The sequence below is a fragment of the Myxocyprinus asiaticus genome, chromosome 35 (genome assembly GCF_019703515.2).
Source record: "Myxocyprinus asiaticus isolate MX2 ecotype Aquarium Trade chromosome 35, UBuf_Myxa_2, whole genome shotgun sequence".
NCBI lineage: Eukaryota > Metazoa > Chordata > Actinopteri > Cypriniformes > Catostomidae > Myxocyprinus > Myxocyprinus asiaticus.
The window spans coordinates 33,857,668-33,881,103 of record NC_059378.1 but is presented as its reverse complement, the minus strand read 5'-3'; the positions used below and the strand labels follow the sequence as shown (position 1 = coordinate 33,881,103).

General features: G+C 39.3%; 1 protein-coding gene across 5 annotated transcripts in view; it reads left to right on the top strand.

Moving 5' to 3' along the window:
- Window positions 1–23,436, top strand: part of itpr1b (inositol 1,4,5-trisphosphate receptor, type 1b) — a 247,427-nt gene that overhangs the window by 203,350 nt on the left and 20,641 nt on the right. For all 5 annotated transcript variants that reach the window (XM_051673468.1, XM_051673467.1, XM_051673466.1 and 2 more), the window contains 2 exons: window positions 2,418–2,583; window positions 3,624–3,784. In XM_051673468.1, coding sequence (XP_051529428.1) covers window positions 2,418–2,583; window positions 3,624–3,784 — 327 coding nt within the window. The remainder of the gene's footprint in view (window positions 1–2,417; window positions 2,584–3,623; window positions 3,785–23,436) is intronic.

The window sequence follows — 23,436 nt, the reverse complement described above, 5'->3', positions numbered from 1 at the left end:
CTTAAAAACAGAAACAAAAAAGCTTTAAATACAACAAACAAATCAACAGAAATTATACATCTAAAACACCTGTAATGACTTTTTCACCTTTTTCACCGCTCATGAATTTGTTCCGTTATGTTCACGTGACCCAGATCAGATGCCTATTAGATGGATATATGGACACAGATTGCAGCACTTCGACATGGTGACTAACAGATATTCAAAAAATAAATAGGCTAAATAACTCTAACATCTTAATGCACAGAACTATCAAAGTAAGAAAATAAGAAAGGCTCCAATATAGAACTGCCTATGAGCATCCTGAACGCAGAACAACCTGCTTTAATGTAACCGGAGTGCTTCAGGGCAATTCTAGCTGCGTATTGAAAAGTGCAGAACTGCAAGATAATATTGTGGGTACATATATAGTTCACAACATCAAGCAGTTTAAATCTTTTCTACTACAACTGTTTATTTAAGAATTGTTAGACAGAATCAACAAAAGACTAATCTCTCCACAGCACCTCACGAATATAGAAAAATTACATACAGCAGAGGATTTTATTTTGGACATTGATCGTCTTGATATGCATTGTTGATGTGGTGCTTTGCTGTAACATTTGTGCATAAAAAGACTAAACCTAAAGCATTAAAGCGACTAAACTTCTTGCAGTGGGTTTTACTGTGCTGACTGTTATCCACTGTTAAGCACAGCAAGCTTTCATCATGCAAAAATGCTCTCTAAGAAGTTAAAGAACTTGAGAATTAATTTGAGAATTGTGTCTCCCATTAAAACCACCACTAGTAAACATATTAATGTTAGTAGTCAACTCCACTAATCGACTAGTCAGTTGTTAAATGATTAGTCGATTAGTCGACCACCCTGGCACATCCCTAACCTTGTCTGTGTGAAGTTATCCAGTGAACCCTGTAGACCTAAATCCTGGTAATTTTCGCTTGATATAAAGAAAACCAAAAAAGGGGTTGATATAATTAAAAATTTTCATTATTGTCTTCTGTTTTTGAACAAGCCGCCTTTTAATCCTTTTCATGATCAGATGTACAGAGAAGACGTGATGGAACATATGCGTCTCTAAGCTGCTTCATTTTTGGGGCGTGAGCAGCAGAACTTTGGCCAGCAAAAATGCTCACTTCGGTCTGCTCGCTGCTGTCCGTTCTGACGAGTGATTCTGATCTCACCACAGTGTTCTGTGTAAAACTCCGCTCTCATATCTGGGCCAGAAACCGCTGTCACGTCTGCTTGCGATTTTTAATTCTCCACTGTAATGTGAGGCTGGTGAGCTCATGCATGACGCAGCGCATTGATTGAATGGAAGCATTCCTTCTCAATTACGAAACGAATGACGTATTAGTTTATTACAAATCACAACTCAGGGTTTACGCATATACCTCATATTTTATGATGTTGCTTCGTTTCATTTTTAAACTAGAAGAACGAAATGACTAGAAAAACTAATAATAACCACTTTACACTTAACAATATACATAATGAGTGCTATAATTGTTTTTAAGGATGTGCAACCTGTACATATGTGTTAACATTTGTTAACAACACCAAAACACAAGGATTCCAATATCAGAGCCTGCATTGTTGCAAATATTTATATAATAACTGATTGGTGCATGCTGAATAGCCAAACTACTCAACCAACCAATCACAGACTCTCTTAAGCTCAAAATATACTTTGGTTGTCCACATTGCTGATCGCTCTGCGCACAGTATGCTTAACACAAATTCAGCACAGTCTGGTCCAGATTTTCTTGACATGCGTCAGCCGTCGACTCTCCTAAAAGAGTATCACAAAGCAGTCGTAGTGAGCATGCATCGTATTCGCGTTCGTGTTCGCTTTTGGTCAAAAGAGAGAGTATATTTTCAAAGGCAACCAGGTCAACTGGCTGCGATCCGGAGTGCAGAAAAACATATACCTGGGCCTTTAGGGGCCGGTCAGACCGAATGCGTTCTTGCACTAAAAAAAGAACAAAACGCAGGTGTCTCGAAATGAGTTTTTAAGTTCAAGTTCTTTAAATTTGTCATGGCACCTTAATACGCGGCACTCCTGCGTGAGATGCTGAGAACACAGCAAGATGTGGCGCAATGGTCAAGTCTGTCTAGCACATTTAGTGGAAAAATAGGAAAACAATTTAAATAAAAGCGCAGATGGATGCAAAAATGCATTCATGTTACAATGTTTTGGTGAATCAGATTATTTAAATATAGTAATCTTTACACAATCATTAATTTGTTCAAAGGTCATTCAGATTGTGTTTGGACCAAGCTGTGGAATTGAGGAATCTCAAAGGGTTATTGACTCTTAACACCACCAGTCATTCTGTAATCATCAATGTTTATTTTGAGACTGAAAGACAAGGCATCTCTGATCTTATTATCTACTATTTCACTCTTTCCTCCATAGGAGCCACTGTTTGCAGCCCGTGTGATCTACGACCTTCTCTTCTTCTTCATGGTCATCATCATTGTCCTCAATCTCATTTTTGGAGTCATCATTGACACCTTTGCTGACCTGAGAAGTGAAAAGCAAAAGAAAGAAGAGGTGCTGAAAACAACCTGCTTTATTTGTGGTGAGTGTCCACGTCTCCTAGAGCCTGATTTAGGTACTGATACCCGACAGTCCTTGCCTGGATGTTTGAAGTTGAAAGTTTAAAACCGTTATCTTCAGTAAATCACAGAAAACATTTTATGTGATGGACCATAGACCCATAAACCTCATAGGCCCATAAAAATTTTTTGCTGCAGTATAAACATTAGGACGCCCCCTCTTCACCAGATATCTTAATCATAGCTCTCTTTGGAGGTGGTGGAGTGTCTTCCTGTTGTCATTTGGTGTGTTTGAACGTGTTGGCGTGTGATCAGCTGTAAATGCTCATAATTCTCAAAGTGCATGCACACCTTTTAAGAACACAGTTTTTTTCCAAATATTATCTAAAATGCTTAGATATGAAATGATATTGAAACTGCAAATGATTTCATTAACCATGACTAATGTTTCAAAATGCACGACAGAACGGTGTCAACAATGTCAGAACACAACACAACTTGTACACATAAGAAATTAAATCCAAGATGATAAAAAAAAGTCATGCACTCTCTGGATAAAAAATGTGTGCGATTTTGAAGTCTGGATGACGTGTTTTTGTCAAGTGACAATTTCCCAATAGTCATGCATTAAATAAAGATTGTTTGTTTGTGACCATCACAAGGTTCATAACCTCCATGTGCATCATTCACAATTGTACTGTATACAAACAGATTCCCTGTGGTTCTACTTCCTCTTCCAAATAGTACAATTTTCTCTGTGGGGAAAAAAGAAACCGAAACATTAACCATTATTAATTTATCTTATACATTGTGTCAAAGTCTTAAAGGATTTTGATTTTCCCTCTCACTGATTAAAGGTTTGAATAAACAACATTAAGCAAATAGGATCCTGACCTAAACAAAGCCTGTTTTTGGAGAATTGACAGTTACGCAGCTTGTCACATCAAGATTTCTTTTAATCTTGATCTTCTTAACTTACCTCAACTCAAAAGAGCTACCCCTAAAAAAAGGTACATGTGACCAGCGCTAACTAACTGTCACTAACTGTGTTTATGCTCCACAGGTTTGGAGCGGGACAAGTTTGACAACAAAACGGTGACGTTTGAGGAGCATATTAAGGTGGAGCACAACATGTGGCATTACCTATTCTTCATCGTGCTGGTGAAAGTGAAAGACTCCACAGAGTTCACGGGGCCAGAGAGTTACGTGGCCGAAATGATCCGGGTAAGGGATCGGAATTTCACAATGGACAACAAATTTAATGACCAATCAGTACGTTTACAGGCACTTTCAAAAGTCCATTTCAGTCAGATTAAAAAACAATTTGTCTTTTTTAAATGTCAGTTTTTAAGAAGTTGGACCAACAAACCTAGATAAGCTTGTATACATCTTAATTAAACCCCAACTGGCCTCAGCGTTGTGTGCATGCTTCGAAAGACAGAGGTGATATGCAACGTGTATTACCAGCACTGTAATACATCCTTCCTTCAATTATTTGATTGCGCATTGTATTATGTATATTTGGACAGGCAGATGAAGACTGTAGCTTTACTCAAAAACACGCTGTAGCTCGACTATAACTGTGCATGTAAAAATACTGTGTGACTTAAATTCTTCAAATTTAATTTAACATATTCTTGATGAATTAAACTTTATCTGTGTTGATACCTCAAAAAATTTAAATTTAACCTTTGCCGACTACACCACGGTTTGCTGACTACACCACGGTTTACCGACTATGCCATACAATCGTGTATCCAGCCACAACAGCAGTTTGTTTAAATTTAAACTAAATTTTGCACGGATAATCTGTGTTTTAATATGAAACTTAATGAAAATTCATATGAAACATTTTATTGAAAAACAAGAACAACAATCACATACTTTGAATTACTAAAATACTAAAAACTAAAGCCTTCATGGTTTCTCATTACTTATTTTAAGTGCAGATATAAAGTGTCTTTTTCAGAAGACTTTGACAGCAAATGTTTTGTGTGAAACTAAGGTCACCAAAGGTAAAGTAAGCCCTTGGGGCCAAAGTCACATGAGGAAATCGGCCAATGGCATGCTGTTTTCTTGGATCAGTGGCTTTGTTTATTTACTGCAGAAGATTTTTTTGAAGACGATAAAGCGCTAATAATGTAGACACTGACTGTTTGCTTCTGCACATAGAAAGGGAACCAAATATTTATGATCAAATGTCACATCAACATGGTGTGTGTAGGGGTTTTTCCCCCTCTGTGTTCAATAGAGTCTGTTTTATATCAAACTTCCAAAGAATCATGTATTTTCGAGGAATACGAAACTGTGCCAAGATCCTGAAATCTAAACAGGAAGCAGATGGTCACAGAAAGTAGTAACCATACGCTGGATCTGAATTTTTTTTTTTCTAAGATCTTAAGATCTCACCAAGTCCTAAGAGCAGTACCGCAGAAATAAACCGACTTGACCCCGGAGGTTAAGTTTGCTTTAAGGAATGTGGCTCACTTCAAGCTTTACCTTTGAGAAAGTGGAGCAAGTCCTTATGGAATTTTCCACCAAATTCCTCACCGTAAATCTCTCCAGTGACCCAAAAACCTCCGCTTTCATTATGCAATTTCAACTTTGTGACCTTCGGCCCCACTAGATTGTTGAAACTTCTGTTTGCCTTCAGACTTTAGAGTCTTAAGATGTTTGGAAAATGGCTCCGAATGTGTTAACCCTTCAGAAAAGCTGTTACAACACAAGTACACACACACACACACACACATACCTTAACTCAGTCTGATGACCAGGGAAACAGGAGTTTCCCTCATGATAGCGGTTCGTGTATGAATTTGTATGCATGCTTTTCTTTAAAAAATAATCTCATCCCTGTCAAAGCACTGTAGACACTTTCCCTGGAAAACACATTAAACAACAGTGTGCAACAGGGTTATTAAACAAAAATTATGCCTTCCAAAATGTGGGTGCTTACATTCTTGATTTAAACATCCTGTTTTATCTTTATTGCCCTTGTATGGGTCATCTGTTCTTGAAACGCTTTACTTAATGAAGTGGTTATAGACATTAATAGCTTTCTATGTGACTTTTGAGCAATTGCAAGAAAACTGCTCTGGAAAGCCCCTTCTGTGTAAGTGGTTGTGTTCTTGACGCAGATGGCATGGCGGTGGGTTTCTGACATAGTTTCTGATCCGGGTGTCTTTTGGCCCAGTTCCTGACCTCAGTGGTGCTTTTCAAGGGGCACCACATGGTCTTGCGAGGAATCACCTGACACTGGATAAGCCGCCCCTGAAGGTCTCCCAAAAAAATATAAGCCCTTTGGCCTGACAATAAGGGTAAAACAATTTGTGATGCATCAGTAACTTTGAGTCTCACAAACCTCTTTATGTCCTATAAGAAGGTAAAATAAATTTGTTAAAGGGATTGCTTAACCAAAAATGAAAATTCTGTCATCATTTACTCATCCATTTTGTTTTAACCGCGAATGACTTGCTTCTTTTTTGTCACTATATTGAAAGGTACAGTAGAGACAGGACTAGAAATGATAGGCAGAAAGGGCGGAACAGAATTAAAATGTTGCGAGCCAGACTCGATATCGCCCACACAAGCAATACATTTCAATGTGTGCATGTGTGCTAACCACCTCCAACACTAACAAAATTGAGTCTGTCAAATGACATTGCATCTCAGTGTTTACAACATATGTGACTTGCTCCATTATTTTGAGTCACTTTGTCCCAGAAACAAATTTGTATTTTAAGCACTAACCTTAAAAGGAAAGCATGTAAATTAATAAATGAATGAATGAATGAACGTTACATTTATATAGCGCTTTTCTGACACTACACTCAAAGCACTTTACACAATGAACAGGGGACTCTCCTCAACCGCCACCAGTGTGCAGCATCCACCTGGATGATGTGACGGCAGCCATAGTGTGCCAGTACACTCACCACACACCAGCTATTGGTGGAGAGGAGAGAGTAGAGTTATAGAGCCAATTAATGGATGGGGATTATTAGGAGGCCATGATTGAGAAGGGCCAATGGTGGGAATTTAGACACCGGGGTTATACCCCTACACTTGACGAGAAGTGCTCTAGGATTTTTAATGACCACTAGAGAGTCAGGACCTCGGTTTAATGTCTCATCCGAAGGACGGTGCCTTTTTACAGTATAGTGTCCCCATCACTATACTGGGGCATTAGGACCCACACAGACCACAGGGTGTGTACCCCCTGCTGGCCTCCCTAATACCTCTTCCAGCAGCAACCTTAGTTTTCCCCAGGAGGTCTCCCATCCAGGTTCTGACCAGGCTCAACCCTGCTTGGCTTCAGTGGGCATCTGGTCTTGAGCTACAGGGTGATATGGTAGCTGTATAAATAAGCCAACATTTAAATGATTACATCTCTGCAGTTGTTTGGAGAACCATTGTTCATTTTAGAAACCATTTAGAAACATTATAAGTATATTGTTAGAAAGCTGAGACTTTCCTTTTTACTTAAACACGTAAAACTCAAAATGAGTGTCTGGGTCAAATACACTCAAAATGATGAAGCAGGTCACATATGGTATAACTTTGCATCATACCACATTACAAAAGTGTGTTTTCTTGTATTACTGTGCACAAATCATTTACAATACACCTACATCTTTAGTACAATTATATTAACACCAGAATTGAAGACTGTTCTGTCTGATCGTATACCTTTCATTTAGATAACTGAGGTTAGATGAAGTGTTCTGACAGTAGGTAGAACCCCTAAACAGCCCGCTAAAGATGCCAGACTGCTTTTTTCCTCTCATCTTCCCCCCCCCCTGCATATCACAGCTTTGTGATGACGACATTTGCAATTGTCTTCCTTTGATGCAGTGCACGAAGACTCGAAGCCCTGTATTGGACCTGACTATGTTGCTGGTTCTCAAACCACAAAGCATCCTGCCTAAGTATGTCTGTGTGTGTGGGCTCTTGTGGTATTAGTAATGAAATTCGCACTTCCTTCATTTCCATTGAAGCAGCAGATACAGTTGAAATTGATGTGGCTAGATGCTCAAACACTTACTGGCACTGCTGTGTAAGTGTAAACAAAGCTTAGGAAATAGAGGTTTTAAAAAGGGGCTGATTTGGACGCATGAATGTGCACAAACACACCCAAATATACTGTACCAAGCCACAATAAAAAGCATACAAAATCTTTTTGTAGTTTACTTTCAAACTACAAAATGCAAAAGGAAGTATGAGTTAACCTTTCATTAGCTCACTTTTTCCATGCTGGCCCCTGTTAAAGCGGATGAGTGCAGTAGTTAATTGCTACATTTATGTTTTGAGGGATTTTTTTTTCTTAAAAAAAAAAATAAAAAGAATATGGTTATAGTTCTCGTTTCTGTTGAAGTGCGACCAGAGGAAGTGAATATTTCAGTGTAGGCCGCGATGGAGACACTGTATCCTCTCGATTTAGGTTTGATGTCAGAGCCGGTGCTTTTTATTTCTTTTTTTAATTTTTAGGTTATTTGCAAAAATACAGTCAATAAAAATAGTTTAAAGGTTTGCTTAAAGTTTGCTAAAGTCCTCTTGATTTATATCCAGTGTCAGAAACTGGGGGTTTTATCTCTCTTTTTTTTTTTTTTCTTATTTTTGTGTTATTTAGAGATACAGACAATAAATAATAGCTTTAAAGTTTGTTAAAAGTTTACTTAAAGTTCTTTATGCTCTCATTGTTGGCAGAGACTATTATGAAGGTCTTTCTTCTTAAACTTACCAGTTATTTGCGGAAATGCCGTCAAGAAAAATAGTTTTAATAAAATCGCAAAAAATTCACTAATCCTTTAGGTCTGGTGTTGGAGGCCGAATGGTTTTTGTTTTTTGATTATTTGAAGAAATGCCGTCAAGAAAAATGTAGAAAAATACACTAAAACTGCTTAAAGTTCTGCATGTTTTTACCATCGTATTTAGTTGTAATTATTCAGCAAAAACGGATACAACATCTGTCTGTTTTATTTGTAGATAACCTTTTCTCTCTTTTTGCATTATCAATGTTATATATTTTTTTTTCCTATACAATCAATTTTTTTTAAATCTTGAGTATTTTGTCTCCTTAAGCACAACCTCAAAAATAAGAAGTAAAAACAGATAAGTCATTTTTAGTAGTGTGCAAACTAAAATTGGAGCTGCCTTTGACATGATCTGTAGGGCATTCGTCTACGCAATATGCCCAAGTGGGTTGGCAGGAAGAATGGTTGTCTTATGAGCGTGGGTGACGTTGGCTTTATCAATTGAGAGATTTCAAAAGTAGTCCAGACCCTGTGTGTGTCTAGTGTTTGCTGCAAGTCAGGATGAAACAGGTTTGATTAGAGATAGCAACATGTGCCTCTATGATGATGATGATGATGACGAAACCAGCTGACAGCTGGGCTGTATGCGCAGACAACACTGTTTGTGGGCGGTGGTAAACACAAACCTCAACATCTGTGGCAGCAGGAAGTGAGCGCACACGCACTCCTCTTTCTTCTCAGAATGAGTGAGAGCGTTACCTGTGATTTTCCCCTGCGCATGAGTGTTACTGTCTGTCTGAAGTATGTGTGTGCGCACTGTCCCTGCTGTGTCTGAGATTTGACAGAATAGGGGACTTCTATGCACCTGCAGCCGTAACGACCTCTGTCTCTCTTTCTTTGTCACAACCACACACACACACGAGAGTGGGTAGCTGACAAAATAGCATACAAAAAAACATTTATATTTAGGTTAAAGTTTATATGAATGTATAAGGGAAAGTGTATATTTTTAGATGATGTGACCGGTCATCATTTCCTTTTTAAGGTAATTTGTGTTATTTTTTTCTGTTAAAATACTTTATACTATTCCAGCAAACACAGAAAGGTCCCCTAACATTAGCATATGGTTCCGTTTTGGTTATTTTATTGGGAATCAATTCCTAACATTTTAGGAATTTTCCTTTTAGGTTATATTTTTTAAAAACATAAACTAATATTCCCAGAACGTTGCAGGGAGGTTTTTGTATAACCAAAAACCAACCTTTCCAGAACACTCCTGGGAGGATTTTGTGGGGAAAAACCCAATAAGAATTTATACAGAATAGATCATATATTTGATTATTTTTCATGAAGATTGCAGAGAGTTGGACATCAGTGACTGACATTAGTGCAGTACAGAATTTAATTTAATTAAATGTAGAAAAAGATCACAGTATATGGCATACTTGCCAACACTTACCAGATTTCTCCCATTTTTTCACCCCTACTCCCACTGTATTCCCGATTTACAATTTCTCCCGATAAACCCACAATTTTACGCATCCACACTTTACTCATGAGAATGTATTAGACCTGTAAGGTTGCCACCAGTCTTGTAAAATACGGGATCATCCCATATTTAAATATGAAATGATGTGTCCTGTATCAATACTGGACGTGATTTGTCCCGTAAGCTGGTCAGATGGCGTCATGGGCTAAATCGTTCCGGATCATTAATTTAACACCTGATAAAATTAGACATTTTTCATATGGTGGGTAAGGGGTCATCTGAAAATTCCACACATTGTGCTGAAACGTGTTAATACTGTGGAGGGTGTGGTGAGGGACCGTCTGAAAAGTCCTCACATTGTGCTAAAAAATTTTAATTAAAAAAACAGAAGGTTCAATATAAATGTTCAATAAGATGTACAAAATTACACAGATCCAACAATTTATGAATACTATCACTGAGACATAAAGACAAGAAGTACAGGTGAAGGAAAATAAATAAATAAAATAAAGTAAATAGAAAAAGATGTAAAATACATATAAACGAACACAGATGTATACATAAGATAAATAATCAAAGAAATAAAAGTTCTATTTTTATAAGTCATGGGTCAGAAAAGTTCTCGGCATATAAAAAAGGATATGCACGTTTTATTATTAACTCAAAAAGCATTTATTGCTAAACTGTGAAGGATGTGGCAAGGGACCATCTGAATACATTTTTGGTGGTATTCATCTTCGGTGTAGTATTACTGACCGGTAATGCCACTCCCTATATGCACATTACGCAATCTGCGTAGTGCACCTACTACCTACGGGGGCACCATCTTACCCTAGGGGGGGCACCAGAACTCCACCGGCTGCCGTTCCTCGCACATATGAACCACATATTTAATTTAAACATTAACAGTCATTCTTTTATCACTTTCCTCAATAAATATATAATTTAAAGATTAAATATAACACTAATTGATTTGATAAAGATTTGACTCCTAATCGAAAAGACCATGATGTGTAATTTTAACCAATAATATTTTGTTTATTGACTACAAATGAAAAGAAACAGAGATGTGTCTGTTGAAATGTACAAAGTGGTAAGAAATTAATCTAATGTTAAACTAGTAAAGGTTAATTGAATGATTAATTTAATGTCTGTCAATACATTTCTTATTTAAAAACCCTCAATTGTGTTGAAGTCATTTGAAATAGTTTACTTAAATATCTGCATATTAATGTCTGTGGTGCTAAGGGACAGTGTTTAGGGGGGAAAGGTTCAGTTTTCAGTGTGGTATTGCCGGTACAGCAGGGATGCAGAAAGGATATATTACACCCTGTCTACACCAGGCATGTCCGGTGACGCTACACATCGGCTTGAGGCTGTCAACATTGGACACGTCAACACAAACGTTCAAAACAGTTTATTTGTGTTGTTGGCAGTAGTGGCACACGCCACAACAGACACTTCCAGTGTAAACAGCATCATTGATTATAACGGGTTCTATTGCTTTTGACACAACGCACTACTCATGTCCAGTGTAGATGGAGTGTTAGTCTTCCTAAATATTTTGTGGCTGATTTTAATAATTATATAATAATTATAATTTATTGTAATACATAATCTATCAATGGCTTGTCTGTTTATTGAGGTTGCAGCATGGTTGCAGAAAGGTTCTGGAAATTAAGAGGTTAAGGGTTCCCTAGGGGAACGTTAGGGGAACCATCCTGTACAACCTAAAACAAATGTTCTATTTCAGTGAAGAAAACTTTCCTGGAAAACCAAAAACATACCTTAAAGCTCTGTTCTGGAAACCATAACCAAACGTTCTCAGAACGTTCTGGGAACCAACATTTTTTTTTAGTTGGGATCCCAAGCATAAAAGTGAAGTGTGTAATTCTTTTGATTTTAAAAATGTTTATACTAAAAGGAAATACTACAAGTAAGCCATTTGTAGGTTGATTTTCCTGAAAAATGTAAAGAGAGTGGCTCTGTGGCGCTTTCAAAAACATACTGTTTGTTTGAGCATCCTGGCCAACCCGACTCAGCAACAGTGGCTCAACCAATGGTGCGAGTTAAGGGCAGGACTATCTGTTTGTCGACCAATGGCAGATTGGGGGAGAGGTTGGGAAATTTGTTTGAAAACAGTTATGTTTGCAATCCCTTTTGTTGAAATTGGTGGTGTAAAAAACACTTAACCTTAAAGGAAAATTAAAATCAGTACAAGTTCAATACATCATTTGTTGCATAATGTTGATTACCACAAAAAATTATTTCTACTCATCCCTCCTTTTCTTTAAAAAAGCAAAAATAGAGTTTACAGTAAGGCACTTACAAACAAAGTGAATGGGGCCAATTATTGGAGGATTTAAAGGTAGCAATGAATGTAAAGCTTATAATTTTATAAAAGCACTTTAATTAAAGCACATTCATTCTTCTGTTAAAACTCATATATTATTTGTGCTGTAAAGTTGTTTAAATATTAGTTTTTACGGCTGTTTTAGGGCGTTAGGGTGTACAGCTTTAAATCATCGTGGCAACGAAGTTGTAAAATTGGATATAATTGATATTCTTTAAAAACAGTGACTATTTTAATGTTTACGGATTGGCCACTTTAATTTCTGTTGTAAGTGCCTCACTGTAACCCAGATTTTTTGCTCTTTTTTTAAAGAAAAGGTGGGGCAAGTTGAAATTAATTTATGCAGCATTCGACACCACAAATTATGGCATTATGCCGATTGAGCTTAACATGTATTGAGCCTGGAATATTCCTTTAACATGAAGATAAATCTGCAAATAAACCATTCATAGACTGATATTTGAAAAAATGTAAACACTATGACACTTTCAAAACACTGCTGTTTGTTTGAGTGGCCCTACATATCAACTTCTGAATCAGCCAATGGTGCGAGTTTGGGCCAGGACTATCAGTTTGCCGACCAATGGCAGATGGGGGGAGTGGTTAGAAAACTTATTTGGAAACCGTCATTATTTTTTGCAATTCTGTCTGGTGTCACTAGTGGCACTGAAATCAAACACTTCGTCATTACATTTTCACCATTGTTTAATCTCTTTTTGGCTTATTACCAGTTAATCGTATATATAATCTTGAGGTGTGACAAAAATAAATTTCAAGTATATCATGGAGTGTTTCAAGTAATGTGAGGTCATAAAAATTGCATGCATTTCAAATTGCACTAGCATATCTCTGTGGTGATGTCATGTTAACTGCTGGGGTAATGTAGCAAAGCCTATTGGCTTCCTCACAGAATTTGATAAAGATAAGAAACTGTTTGACTTCAAGTATGTGTTTTATTACATTCATGAACTGCCCTAGTCTGGGCTTGTGTGTTTTCATGGCAAGTTCATTTTAAAAAACAGTTGTGTGCATATGGTTATCTGTACAGTTGTGGTTGTATTTTAGAAGGTCAAATTTCTGAAAATGTCCTCACAAATATATTGAAGCATGTTGAAAAACGACTAGTGAGGCCATTTGGAAGTGGCATCTACTTCTTTTTGCTTCATATCTAATAATGTCAGCTTGATTCTTTGAGGGTTAGGGGTTAGTAAATATCATTATCATAGTATGAAAAGCATTGTTTTTGTGAGAGGTCCTCACAAATATACAGAAGTTTCTAACTAAGGTGTGTTTATTAGGCCAGTTTTAGAGAGGGTAGAAAGTGCATGGCGGAAGAATGCGATGGAGTGTCCTTTGGCCGCTCTCCCAGCATTCTTTAAAGTGACTATAACTTTTTCCTCCTATTAGAATCTCCCTCTCATCCTTATTTGGAACTGTGTCTGACCTCTTCTACATGCTCGAAGTCAGACATTCTGCAATCGTTTTTGGCTTGGTCGGCACTCAGACTACTGCTGCTGCCTCTGATCGCTGGTTAATCTATAAACCATCCTGAGATATTGTTACAAGAAGTATATGGCCTTTTTGTTAAGAGCTTTTGCACTATTTAAAGCCTGTTCATCATTCAGTCCTATTAAATTAATTGAAAAAATACAATCTAAAACTAGATTTTTATCTTTTCTGAAAGAAATGTGAGTGGCATTTACCTGTGCCAAACTCGCCACCATAATGCTACAGTGTCATGGGTGGTGGCCAGGGTTTTTCTGTGTGTTTGCTAGAGTGTTCTGGGTGGTTGTTTACTGCCCACCCCTAGTCTATGGTATTCTGGTCACCCCTAGTCTGTTATTCTGGTCACTAGATTTGGTCAGTTAAATTATATACTTTATTTATTTATTTATTTATTTATTTATTTTTACCTTTTGTGGGAATGGTATTTTAGCCCATGGGGAAGAAACAAAAATGTCTTCATGTGAGCCATTCTTTTCATACCTTCTATGAAGTTCCTAAATAGATGGGGGTATGTGAAGGGGATATTCTACCCTGAAAATAAACATAATTTCATACAGTCTTCCACACCTGCATTCATCTCTTGATCACACACAGTTTTCAGTGATTTACTTGATCAAATTAGTGCCCGTAATCTAAAATATCTCATTAAGACGGCATGGTAGATTCCCCCTTGTTAATTAATTGCAGGCCAGCTAGGGAGAAACATAGTGCTTAATGTTTTGAAGCTCTTTATCTGTGGGTGAGTCTCTCCTAATTCTTATGTGACGTTGTTACTGCGTTTCCTTTACTGCAGTCATATTACACATTGGGAATTTTGCCTGATTAAAGTGCAAACTTAGTTGTAAACAGAATGAAATGCAGTAGACGACAAGAAATGGTTAAGCAAGTCAACTGCACCATTAATTAAATCTTTGATTTCAAGAACAGATTATGTGAACTGACAGAACGGGTTTGTGCAGAGTGAATGGAAAACAGCAACTGTTTGCAGTTCATTTTTTGGCAAAGGAAGTTTGTGAAGTCCTTCAGTGAACAAAAGGCATTATATAATTATATTCATTAATAAGTTGTTAACTGTTAATACTTAACAGGTCTATAGTATACACCAATCAGCCACAACATTAAAAACACCTGCGTAATATTGTGCCGCCAAAACTGCGCCAACTCACATCTCAGAATAGCATTCTGAAATGCTATTGTTCTCATCACAGTCGTACAGAGCAGTTATCTGAGTTACCATAGACTTTGTCAGTTCGAACCAGTCTGGCCATTCTCTGCTGACCTCCCTCATCAACAAGGCATTTCAGTCAACAGAACTGCCACTCACTGGATGTTTTTTGTTTCTGGCACCATTTGGAGTAAATTCTAGAGAGTGTTTTGTGTGAAAATCCCAGGAGATCAGCAGTTACTGATACTCAAACCAGTCCATCAATTATGCCACGGTCCAAATCATTAAGATCAAATTTTTTCCCCATTCTGATGGTTGATGTGAACATTAACTGAAGCTCTTGACCCGTATCTGTATGGTTTTATGCACTGCTGCCACACGATTGGCTGATTAGATAAGCGCATGGATGATTGTTGTTGCCAGATGTGCTGGTTTGAGTATTTCTGTAACTGCTGATCTCCTGTGATTTTCATGCACAACTGTCTCTAAAATTTACTCTGAATGGTGCCAAAAACAAAAAACATCCAGTGAGCGGTAGCTCTGTGGATGGAAACGCCTTTTTGATGAGAGAGCTCAGCAGAGAATGGCCAGACTGGTTCGAACTGACAAAGTCTATGGTAACTCAGATAACCGCTCTGTACAATTGTGGTGAGAAGAATAGCATCTCAGAATGCTATTTGAGATGTGGGTTGGTGCTGTTTTGGTGGCATAAAGGGGACCTACACAATATCACGCAGGTGGGCAGTGACCCAAAAAGTATTTGGACTTAAAAATGCATGCATGTCATTGCTTTAGATGTTAAAATATCAAACCAAGTGGCATCTACAAACAAATGATGCTTTCTTAGAACTAAGTGAACTTTTCTGAACTTGTAATTTTTGCAATGACATTTAACTGGTGTCAAAGGCATTTTTAGTGGATGTGTGACATCAGTTTCCTTCAGGTTTACACAGTTTATCACATTACCTTTGGACATGTTCAACTAATATTTCTAATTTTTTGTAAGTTTGTAAAAAATATTGTAACTGAAAAGTATATACACCGATGAGCCAAAACACTATGACCACCAGCCTAATATGCTGTTGGTCCTCTGGGTGCCGCCAAAACAGCGCAGACTCACCAAGGTGTGGACTCTACAAGTCCCCTGAAAGTGTCCTGTGGTATCTGGCACCAAGACATTAGCAGCAGATCCTTCAAGTTCTGTAAGTTGTGAGGTTGAGCTGCCGTGGATAGGACTTGTTGGTCCAGCACATCATACAGATGCTCAATCAGATTGAGATCTGGGGAATTTGGAGGCCAGGGCAACACCTTGAACTCTTCATCATGTTCCTCAAACTATTCCCGAACAATGTGTGCAGTGTGGCAGGGCGCATTATCCTGCTGAAATAGGCCACTGCCATCAGGGAATACCATGCCATGAAGGGGTGTACCTGGTCTGCAACGATGTTTAGGTAGATGGCACGTGTCAAATTGACATCCACATGAATGGCCGGACCCAGGGTTTCCCAGCAGAATATTGCCCAGAGCATCACACTCCCTCCACTGGCTTGTCATCTTCCCACAGTGCATCCTGGTGCCATTAAGTCAAGTCATTTTTATTTGTATAGCACCTTTCACAACACACGTCATTTCAAAGAAGCTTTACAGAAAATCATGCATTAACAGAAAATGAAACCGTAATATCTATAAAGTCTTAGAGTCATCATTGTGTAGTTTGATTAAATACAGTAAGTAATTAAATTATAATTGTATTTAGAAACCCAGTGAGCAAGCCAGAGGTGACTGTGGCAAGGAACACAAAACTCCATAAGATGTTGGTTACTGTGTTACTCACTGTGGAGGCCAGTTCCCCTCTGGCTAAACAACATGAATATAATGCCAGTATAAGTTATTTATGTGCAGTGCAAGTCATGGGTTAAAATTATTAAACTAAGTGTTAAGGGCCAGTGTTTAAACAGATTTTGTATGAACTATAAGATTAATGTCTAATGTCTTTGAAGTCCATCCTGGATTAACTGCAGAAGTTTACATAGATGCATTATCCTTTGTTAGTTGGCTGATGAAGGCTTTTGTTGGCAATTTATTGATAGTCTATGTATTCCATTATAAGAGTGTTGTCCATCATTAGACCAAGGTGATGCAGGCCGAGATCAGTGAGGTGCTTTGCAGTTCAACCGGATGGTAATTTCAGTGAGGTCTATCCTAAATCCAAGGTTCATGCAATGACATATGAAGTATCCCATGTCTTATGGTTGGAGTTGGCATCAGTTCATCCTCTGAGGTCCATCGTAATAGACTGAAGTGATATCTGGCTAGCACCGGCTGCGTTTTGTTGTCATCACTCAGAGAGACATAGCAAGGGGTCCGATACCAAGCAGAAATGGAGCTGGATCCGGACGGTTCTGGTGACCTCGGGATAGGAGTCCCAAGGTTGAGACGTAAACAAATAGAATAATATTAGCATTGATGCCGTTCAATTTTTTTCAGAGTTAAAGATCATGATCAATGTCAGACCTAGTTCCGGCCGACCTGACTAAAGCAGCCTAATTGTGAGTTGAAGGATAAATTAGGTGTATGCCTGGCTAAATAGATGAGTCTTTAATCTAGACTTAAACTCAGTGAGTGTGTCTGCATCCCGAACAGTGTTAGGGAGACTATTCCATAGTTTAGGAATCAAATAAGAAAAGGATCTACCTCCTTTTGTGGATTTTGATATTCTAGGAACTATTAACAGGCCAGAGTTTTGCAATCGTAATGAACGTGATGGAATATTGCGTGGTAGAAAGTCACTTAAGTACTGTGGAGCTAGACCATTCAAAGCTTTGTATGTGGTTAATAGAATTTTAAAATGAATGCGAAATTTAACAGGTAGCCATTGTAACGACGATAAAATGGGACTAATATGATCATATTTCTTGGTCCTAGTCAGCACTCTGGCTGCTGCATTTTGAACCAATTGAAGTTTATTTACTGAACTTGCTGAACATTCTCCTAGTAATGCATTACAATAATCTAGTCTTGAGGTCATGAACGCATTGTGATAAGGATGGGTTCGTGGGCAATGGAGGAGTCAGGAGACAGCGAACAGTTGAGTGTTTATTCTCTAATTTATCTTCACACACACACAAACATAAAGCAAAAACGGCTCTTGGTGGCCAACTCAAAATAGCTTTCTCTTCGAAAGGTCTGTTGCTCTGGGCCTCTCTCTCTCTCTCTCTCTCTCTGCCGCTCTGGCGAGCCTTATCTGGTCTCCCTCCGCCATCACTATAATGAGAGACGTGTTAGAGTAATTACAGCCCAGGTGACGAGCCTTACCGCTTTCCCTTTCCCGCAGACGGACACATGAACACACACCCCCCATGCCACATACCCCTACCGCCAACTCAGGCCGGGGCACATCCGGCCTGCCTAAACCCCCCCCCCATTTCTGGAGAGAAAGTCAGCCACAACCATCTGTGCCCCCAGTCTGTGGATCACCTCGAACTTATAGGGCTGACGAGCCAGATACCAACGGGTGATCCGCGTGTTAGTATCCTTCATGCGGTGGAGCCGCTGCAGAGGAGCGTGATCGGAACAGAGGGTGAAGGCCCGCCCAAGCAGGTAGTAGCAGAGGGTAAGAACAGCCCACTTAATCGCAAGACACTCCTCCTCGATGGTACTGTACTTTGTCTCCCTGAAGGAGAGCTTGCGACTAATAAACAGTACCGGACTTTCCTCCCCTCCCACCTCCTGCGAGAGCACCACCCCCAGCTCCCTGTCAGATGCATCCGTCTGCAGAATAAAGGGGAGAGAGAAGTCAGGTGCATGTAACAGCGGGTCCCCACAAAGTGTGGATTTTACCTTAACCCTCTGGGGTCTGAAGGATGTTTTGGGCCCTGGAGAAGTTTTGACATGCCTTGACATTTGTGCTTTTTTTCAGTTGCTTAAAAACATATTAATGGCTAAATTCTGATAACACTGTATTCAGCACAAACTGGGCTACAATAATATGTGAACAACATGTATGTACATGTTTGTATTTTTGAGAAAATAAAGTTTATGCATGGATTTTGAAAAAACTAAAATGTTAAGTCACTGAAATAAGGCCATATAACACATACTAAACATTTGTTCACAAGACTTTTGAGAACTGGATCTTGTAGCCTAGATTTTTTGCTACAAAATGATGTGACAACCATCCTGATCACTCATTCATACAAAACAATATAGTCATTTAACTTTTGTAAGACACTTTTAGTGTTAGAAAGGCCTTATGCGAGGAGGCGTGGATGATCATGAATATTGATGTGATTCACACCTGAGGAGAAAAAGACCCCTCCCCTGAGAGAGAATGAATGTGAGGAGACTGATTGAATGTATTGTTTGTAGCTTATTCACAAAATCAAGTTTAAGTTAAAGAAGTAATCTGACTATACATTTTCTTTACATAAAGACTTTACTTAAAAACTTTAGACCTACACTACCATTTAAAAGTTTAAGTTTAATGTTTTTAAAAGAAGTCTCTTCTGCTCACCAAGGCTGCATTTATTTCATCCAAAATACAGCAAAAACAGTGATATTGTGAAATATTTTTACAATTTAAAATAATTGTTTTCTATTTGAATATATTGTAAAATGCTATTTATTCCTGTGATCAAAGCAGAAATCATTCTAATATGCTGATTTTCTAATATGGGCATATTTCCAGCACATTTTTTTACACATTTACATCCGATCATGTATTTGCAAGCACAAGCTTCGTTGATGATAATGAGGCAGCATAAACACTAGTTAAAATATAATCTAAACATTCATATTATTTTTATATCATATTACATATCATATTTATATCATACAGCATACTATTTAAATACCTGCTTTAGCTGAAATAACATTTAAATATAACTAAAACTTGCCTATTAGGACATATTTCAAATTTCAATACTCTGAATCCTGGCTGGCAAATCTGGAAATACTCCAACTAGTAAAATATGTATGTTTAGATAAAATAGCATGTCAACTAATGTAAGTAAAGACTTACTCATCCGAAATTGTATCCTCGGCTGGATCAAGTCGCTCTTCAAACGTTCATCGTAAAAATGTGAACTCTTCGTCACTATCCAGGACCATCTGTAGAGCTTCCTCACCTGTGTAGCATGCCATCTTCCAAATGCACAGAAAAGTGAATGAACGATGTTATTTAAGGTACTGTACGGAACTGATCGCCGTAGCACATTACCGTATGAATAGCGCGCTCTGCTGGTGGGTGGGATCACATTAGCGATAATTAGCTGAGCCAGGAGAAACTGTACATCGCTTTGTTTCATACAGATTACATTGCAGGAGAATATTTGTTTTAAATATGAATTGTTTTATTTAAAAGTAGACATTTTAAGCTTTCTTTAGACATATGTTTCATGTTTGTCTGATAAGAATTCGTGGAGTTTCAGTTCATTCTTGTGACATGTTTCAGAAAGATGCTCGCGGAGACAGACGGCTGAAAGCGCATCCTGTTTATTTTCTTTATTTTACAAAAGCACAAGGTTTTGTTTAGACCCTTTATAGTCTCTAATGTTGTCTTGCCCAAAATTGACAGAGTATTTTAAGTTTCCGCTGTTATGAGGAAAAAATCCAGCAGGATCACTGGCGCGTCCGTCGACCCCAGAGGGTTAAGGAAAGCCTGTTGGCACGACTCTGTCCACTGGACCGGATCAGGAGCCCCCTTTTTAGTAAGGTCAGTCAGTGAGCTGGTTATGTCAGAATAACTAGGCACAAATCTCCGGTAGTACCCAGCCAGCCCAAAAAACTGCCTTAACTCCTTTTTGGTCTTGGGCGTCGGGCAAACTGCGATCGCTGTGGTTTTATTGGACGCACCTGCCCGTGACCCAAGTGGAACCCCAGATACCTAACTTTCACTCGCTCAATTGCGCACTTCTTCGGGTTGGCCGTGAGTCCCGCCTGCTGCAGCGCTCTCAGGACAACCCTCAGACATTGCATATGCCGCCGCCAGTTATTACTATAAATTATAATATCGTCCAGATATGCAGCGGCATATGCCGTGTGCGGTCTGAGGATCTTATCCATAAGGCGCTGAAACGTGTCCGAGTCTCGGAACAAACTGAACGGAAGCATCACGAATTGGCTACCGTCGCCAAGGCTACAGGCACCGCCTCCCTCCATGGTTTGAGTAGGTCGAGGTGGTAGATTTGACGTGCCCCTCTCCTATCTGTTCGCCTAACCTCATAATCGAGATCTCCGACTCGTCATGTGACTTCAAAGAGTCCTTGCCACTTGGCAAGTAATTTGGAGCACGAGGTGGGCAGCAATACAAGCACTTTATCTCCCTGTGCTAATTCACGTAGTCGAGTGCCCCTGTCGTACAGTCGGCATTGACGTTCTTGCACTTGGAGCAAATTCTCCTGTGTTACCTACCCCAAAGTGTGGAGTTTTGCTCTAAGGTCAAGAACGTATTGAATTTGGTTTTTGCTATACAAAGGTCCTTCCTCCCAAGCTTCCCCTATGACGTCAAGCATGCCGCGTGGTCGACTCCCATACAGTAGCTCAAATGGGGAAAACCTTGTTGAGGCTTGCGGGACCTCTCATACTGCAAACAACAGGGGTTCGTGCCACTTATCTCAATTTTTAGCGTCTTCGTGTACGAACTTACGAATCATGTTTTTCAAAGTCTTACTAAATTGTTCGACCAACCCGTCGGTTTGCGAGTGATAAATGCTGGTGCGAATCAATTTAATGCCTAATAATTCGTACAGTTCTTGTAGTGTATGTGACATGAATGTTGTGCCTTGGTCAGTGAGGATTTCCTTTAGAATCGCCACTCAGGAGATAATTCTGAAGAGTGCCTCCACAACACTACGTGCTGCTTAGAGGCACTGCTTCCGGATATCACGTTGCATAGTCCACCAGAACTAATACAAAGCGATGGCCGCGTGCAGTCCGCTCTAATGGCCCAACGAGGTCCATGCCAATTCTCTCGAAGGGGACCTCAATCAATGGCAGAGGGTGCAATAGTGCTTTTGGGGTGGCTGGTGGATTCACCAACTGGCATTCACGGCATGCCGCACACAATTTGCGTACACAATGTCGGCGTGAATGCCCGGGCAAAAAAAACTGGGCCATTATATGGTTAAATGTTTTTTTCGTGACCATAGTGACCAGCCATTGGGTTATAGTGAGCCGCCTGGAAGAGTGTTTCCCGGCAGCTCTTTAGTACTAATAGCTGCGTTGTATTCTCTTTGGTGCCGCGTCACTCGATACAACCGCTCTTTAATAGAAGTACGGGTATGTGAGCGCAACAGGCTGGAGATGTTGACCATCATTTACTTTCACCTGTTCGAAGGCATGCTTGAGGGACTCATCAGGGAACCCCTGAGTACGGGAATTCCCCCGTCTGCATCATCAGGACGCGGAGCAGGCGTCAACGGCCCCCGCCATAACATCACACGTCACACACCATGACACTATTTTGCAGGACCCATCCACACACATTACCCTCAATAAACTTTTGTTATTAACATTTTTATTGATTCCATACATAAACCAATAGACACAACATAAAATACGGAATCAGATATATAAATTAAACCCTTCCCCCCGAACATCCCCCCCACCCGACACAAACACGCATTACAGTGGTTTCTTACAGTTATAGCAAAAAATTAGAAACAAACTAAAATAAAAATACTTTCAAAAAGCAAGCGTGCACATACACATCAAACTAAAAATAAAAAATAAAAAATCCCTCTCCACTGCCCCTCCCCCGAGAACCCTCCAAAAAATCCAAATATCCACCCCACTTCCTATTAAACAAATCCCACTTTCCTAACCTTCTGAAGATTGCCTCCTCAAATGCCGCAACCTCGCTCATCTCCCCGCACCACTCCCGAAACGAGAGTTCCCCAGCCGTCTTCCACCCCCTGAGAATTATTTACCTGGCCACCATAACTCCGGCCAGGACCCAACCTCTCAAGTGGCTATCCCCAAAATGTATGACTTCCCATCACCCAAAATGCCAACACATAAATCCCTGAATCTTTAACCAAAATTCCTGTATTTTAATGCATCCCCAAAAAACATGGGTTGTGTCCCCGTCTTCTTATTGGCATTGCCAGCAGGTGGGTGTGTCTTTAAGACCAAGTCTGTACAATCTAGAGGGGGTCCAATATAATCGATTCAAAATCTTAAATTGCACCAGACGCATCCTCGAATCTCTAGATGTAGACTTGACATTTTTTAGGATCTTAGCTCACACTCCCTCCTCCAACACCAAATTTAAATCTCTCTCCCATAATCTCTTGAGAGAAGTTGAAGCTCCATCCCCCAGACTCTGAATTAACAGGGAGTAATACACTGATGCCTCATGACCTTTTCCAAAAGCAGTAATCACCACTTCTAGAGTATCTTAGAGGGGTGTATGCTACTCCCAAAAATAGTACAAAGCAGGTGGCGCAGCTGTAAGTACCTGAAGAACTGAGATCTAGGAATCCTGAAATGTTGGACCAAATTTTCAAACGATCTCAACCCACCACTCTCATATAGGTCACCGAGTGTATTAACACCCCTCTCAGTCCACTCCGACCAACAGAAAGGGGACTCACCAATACGCAACTTTGG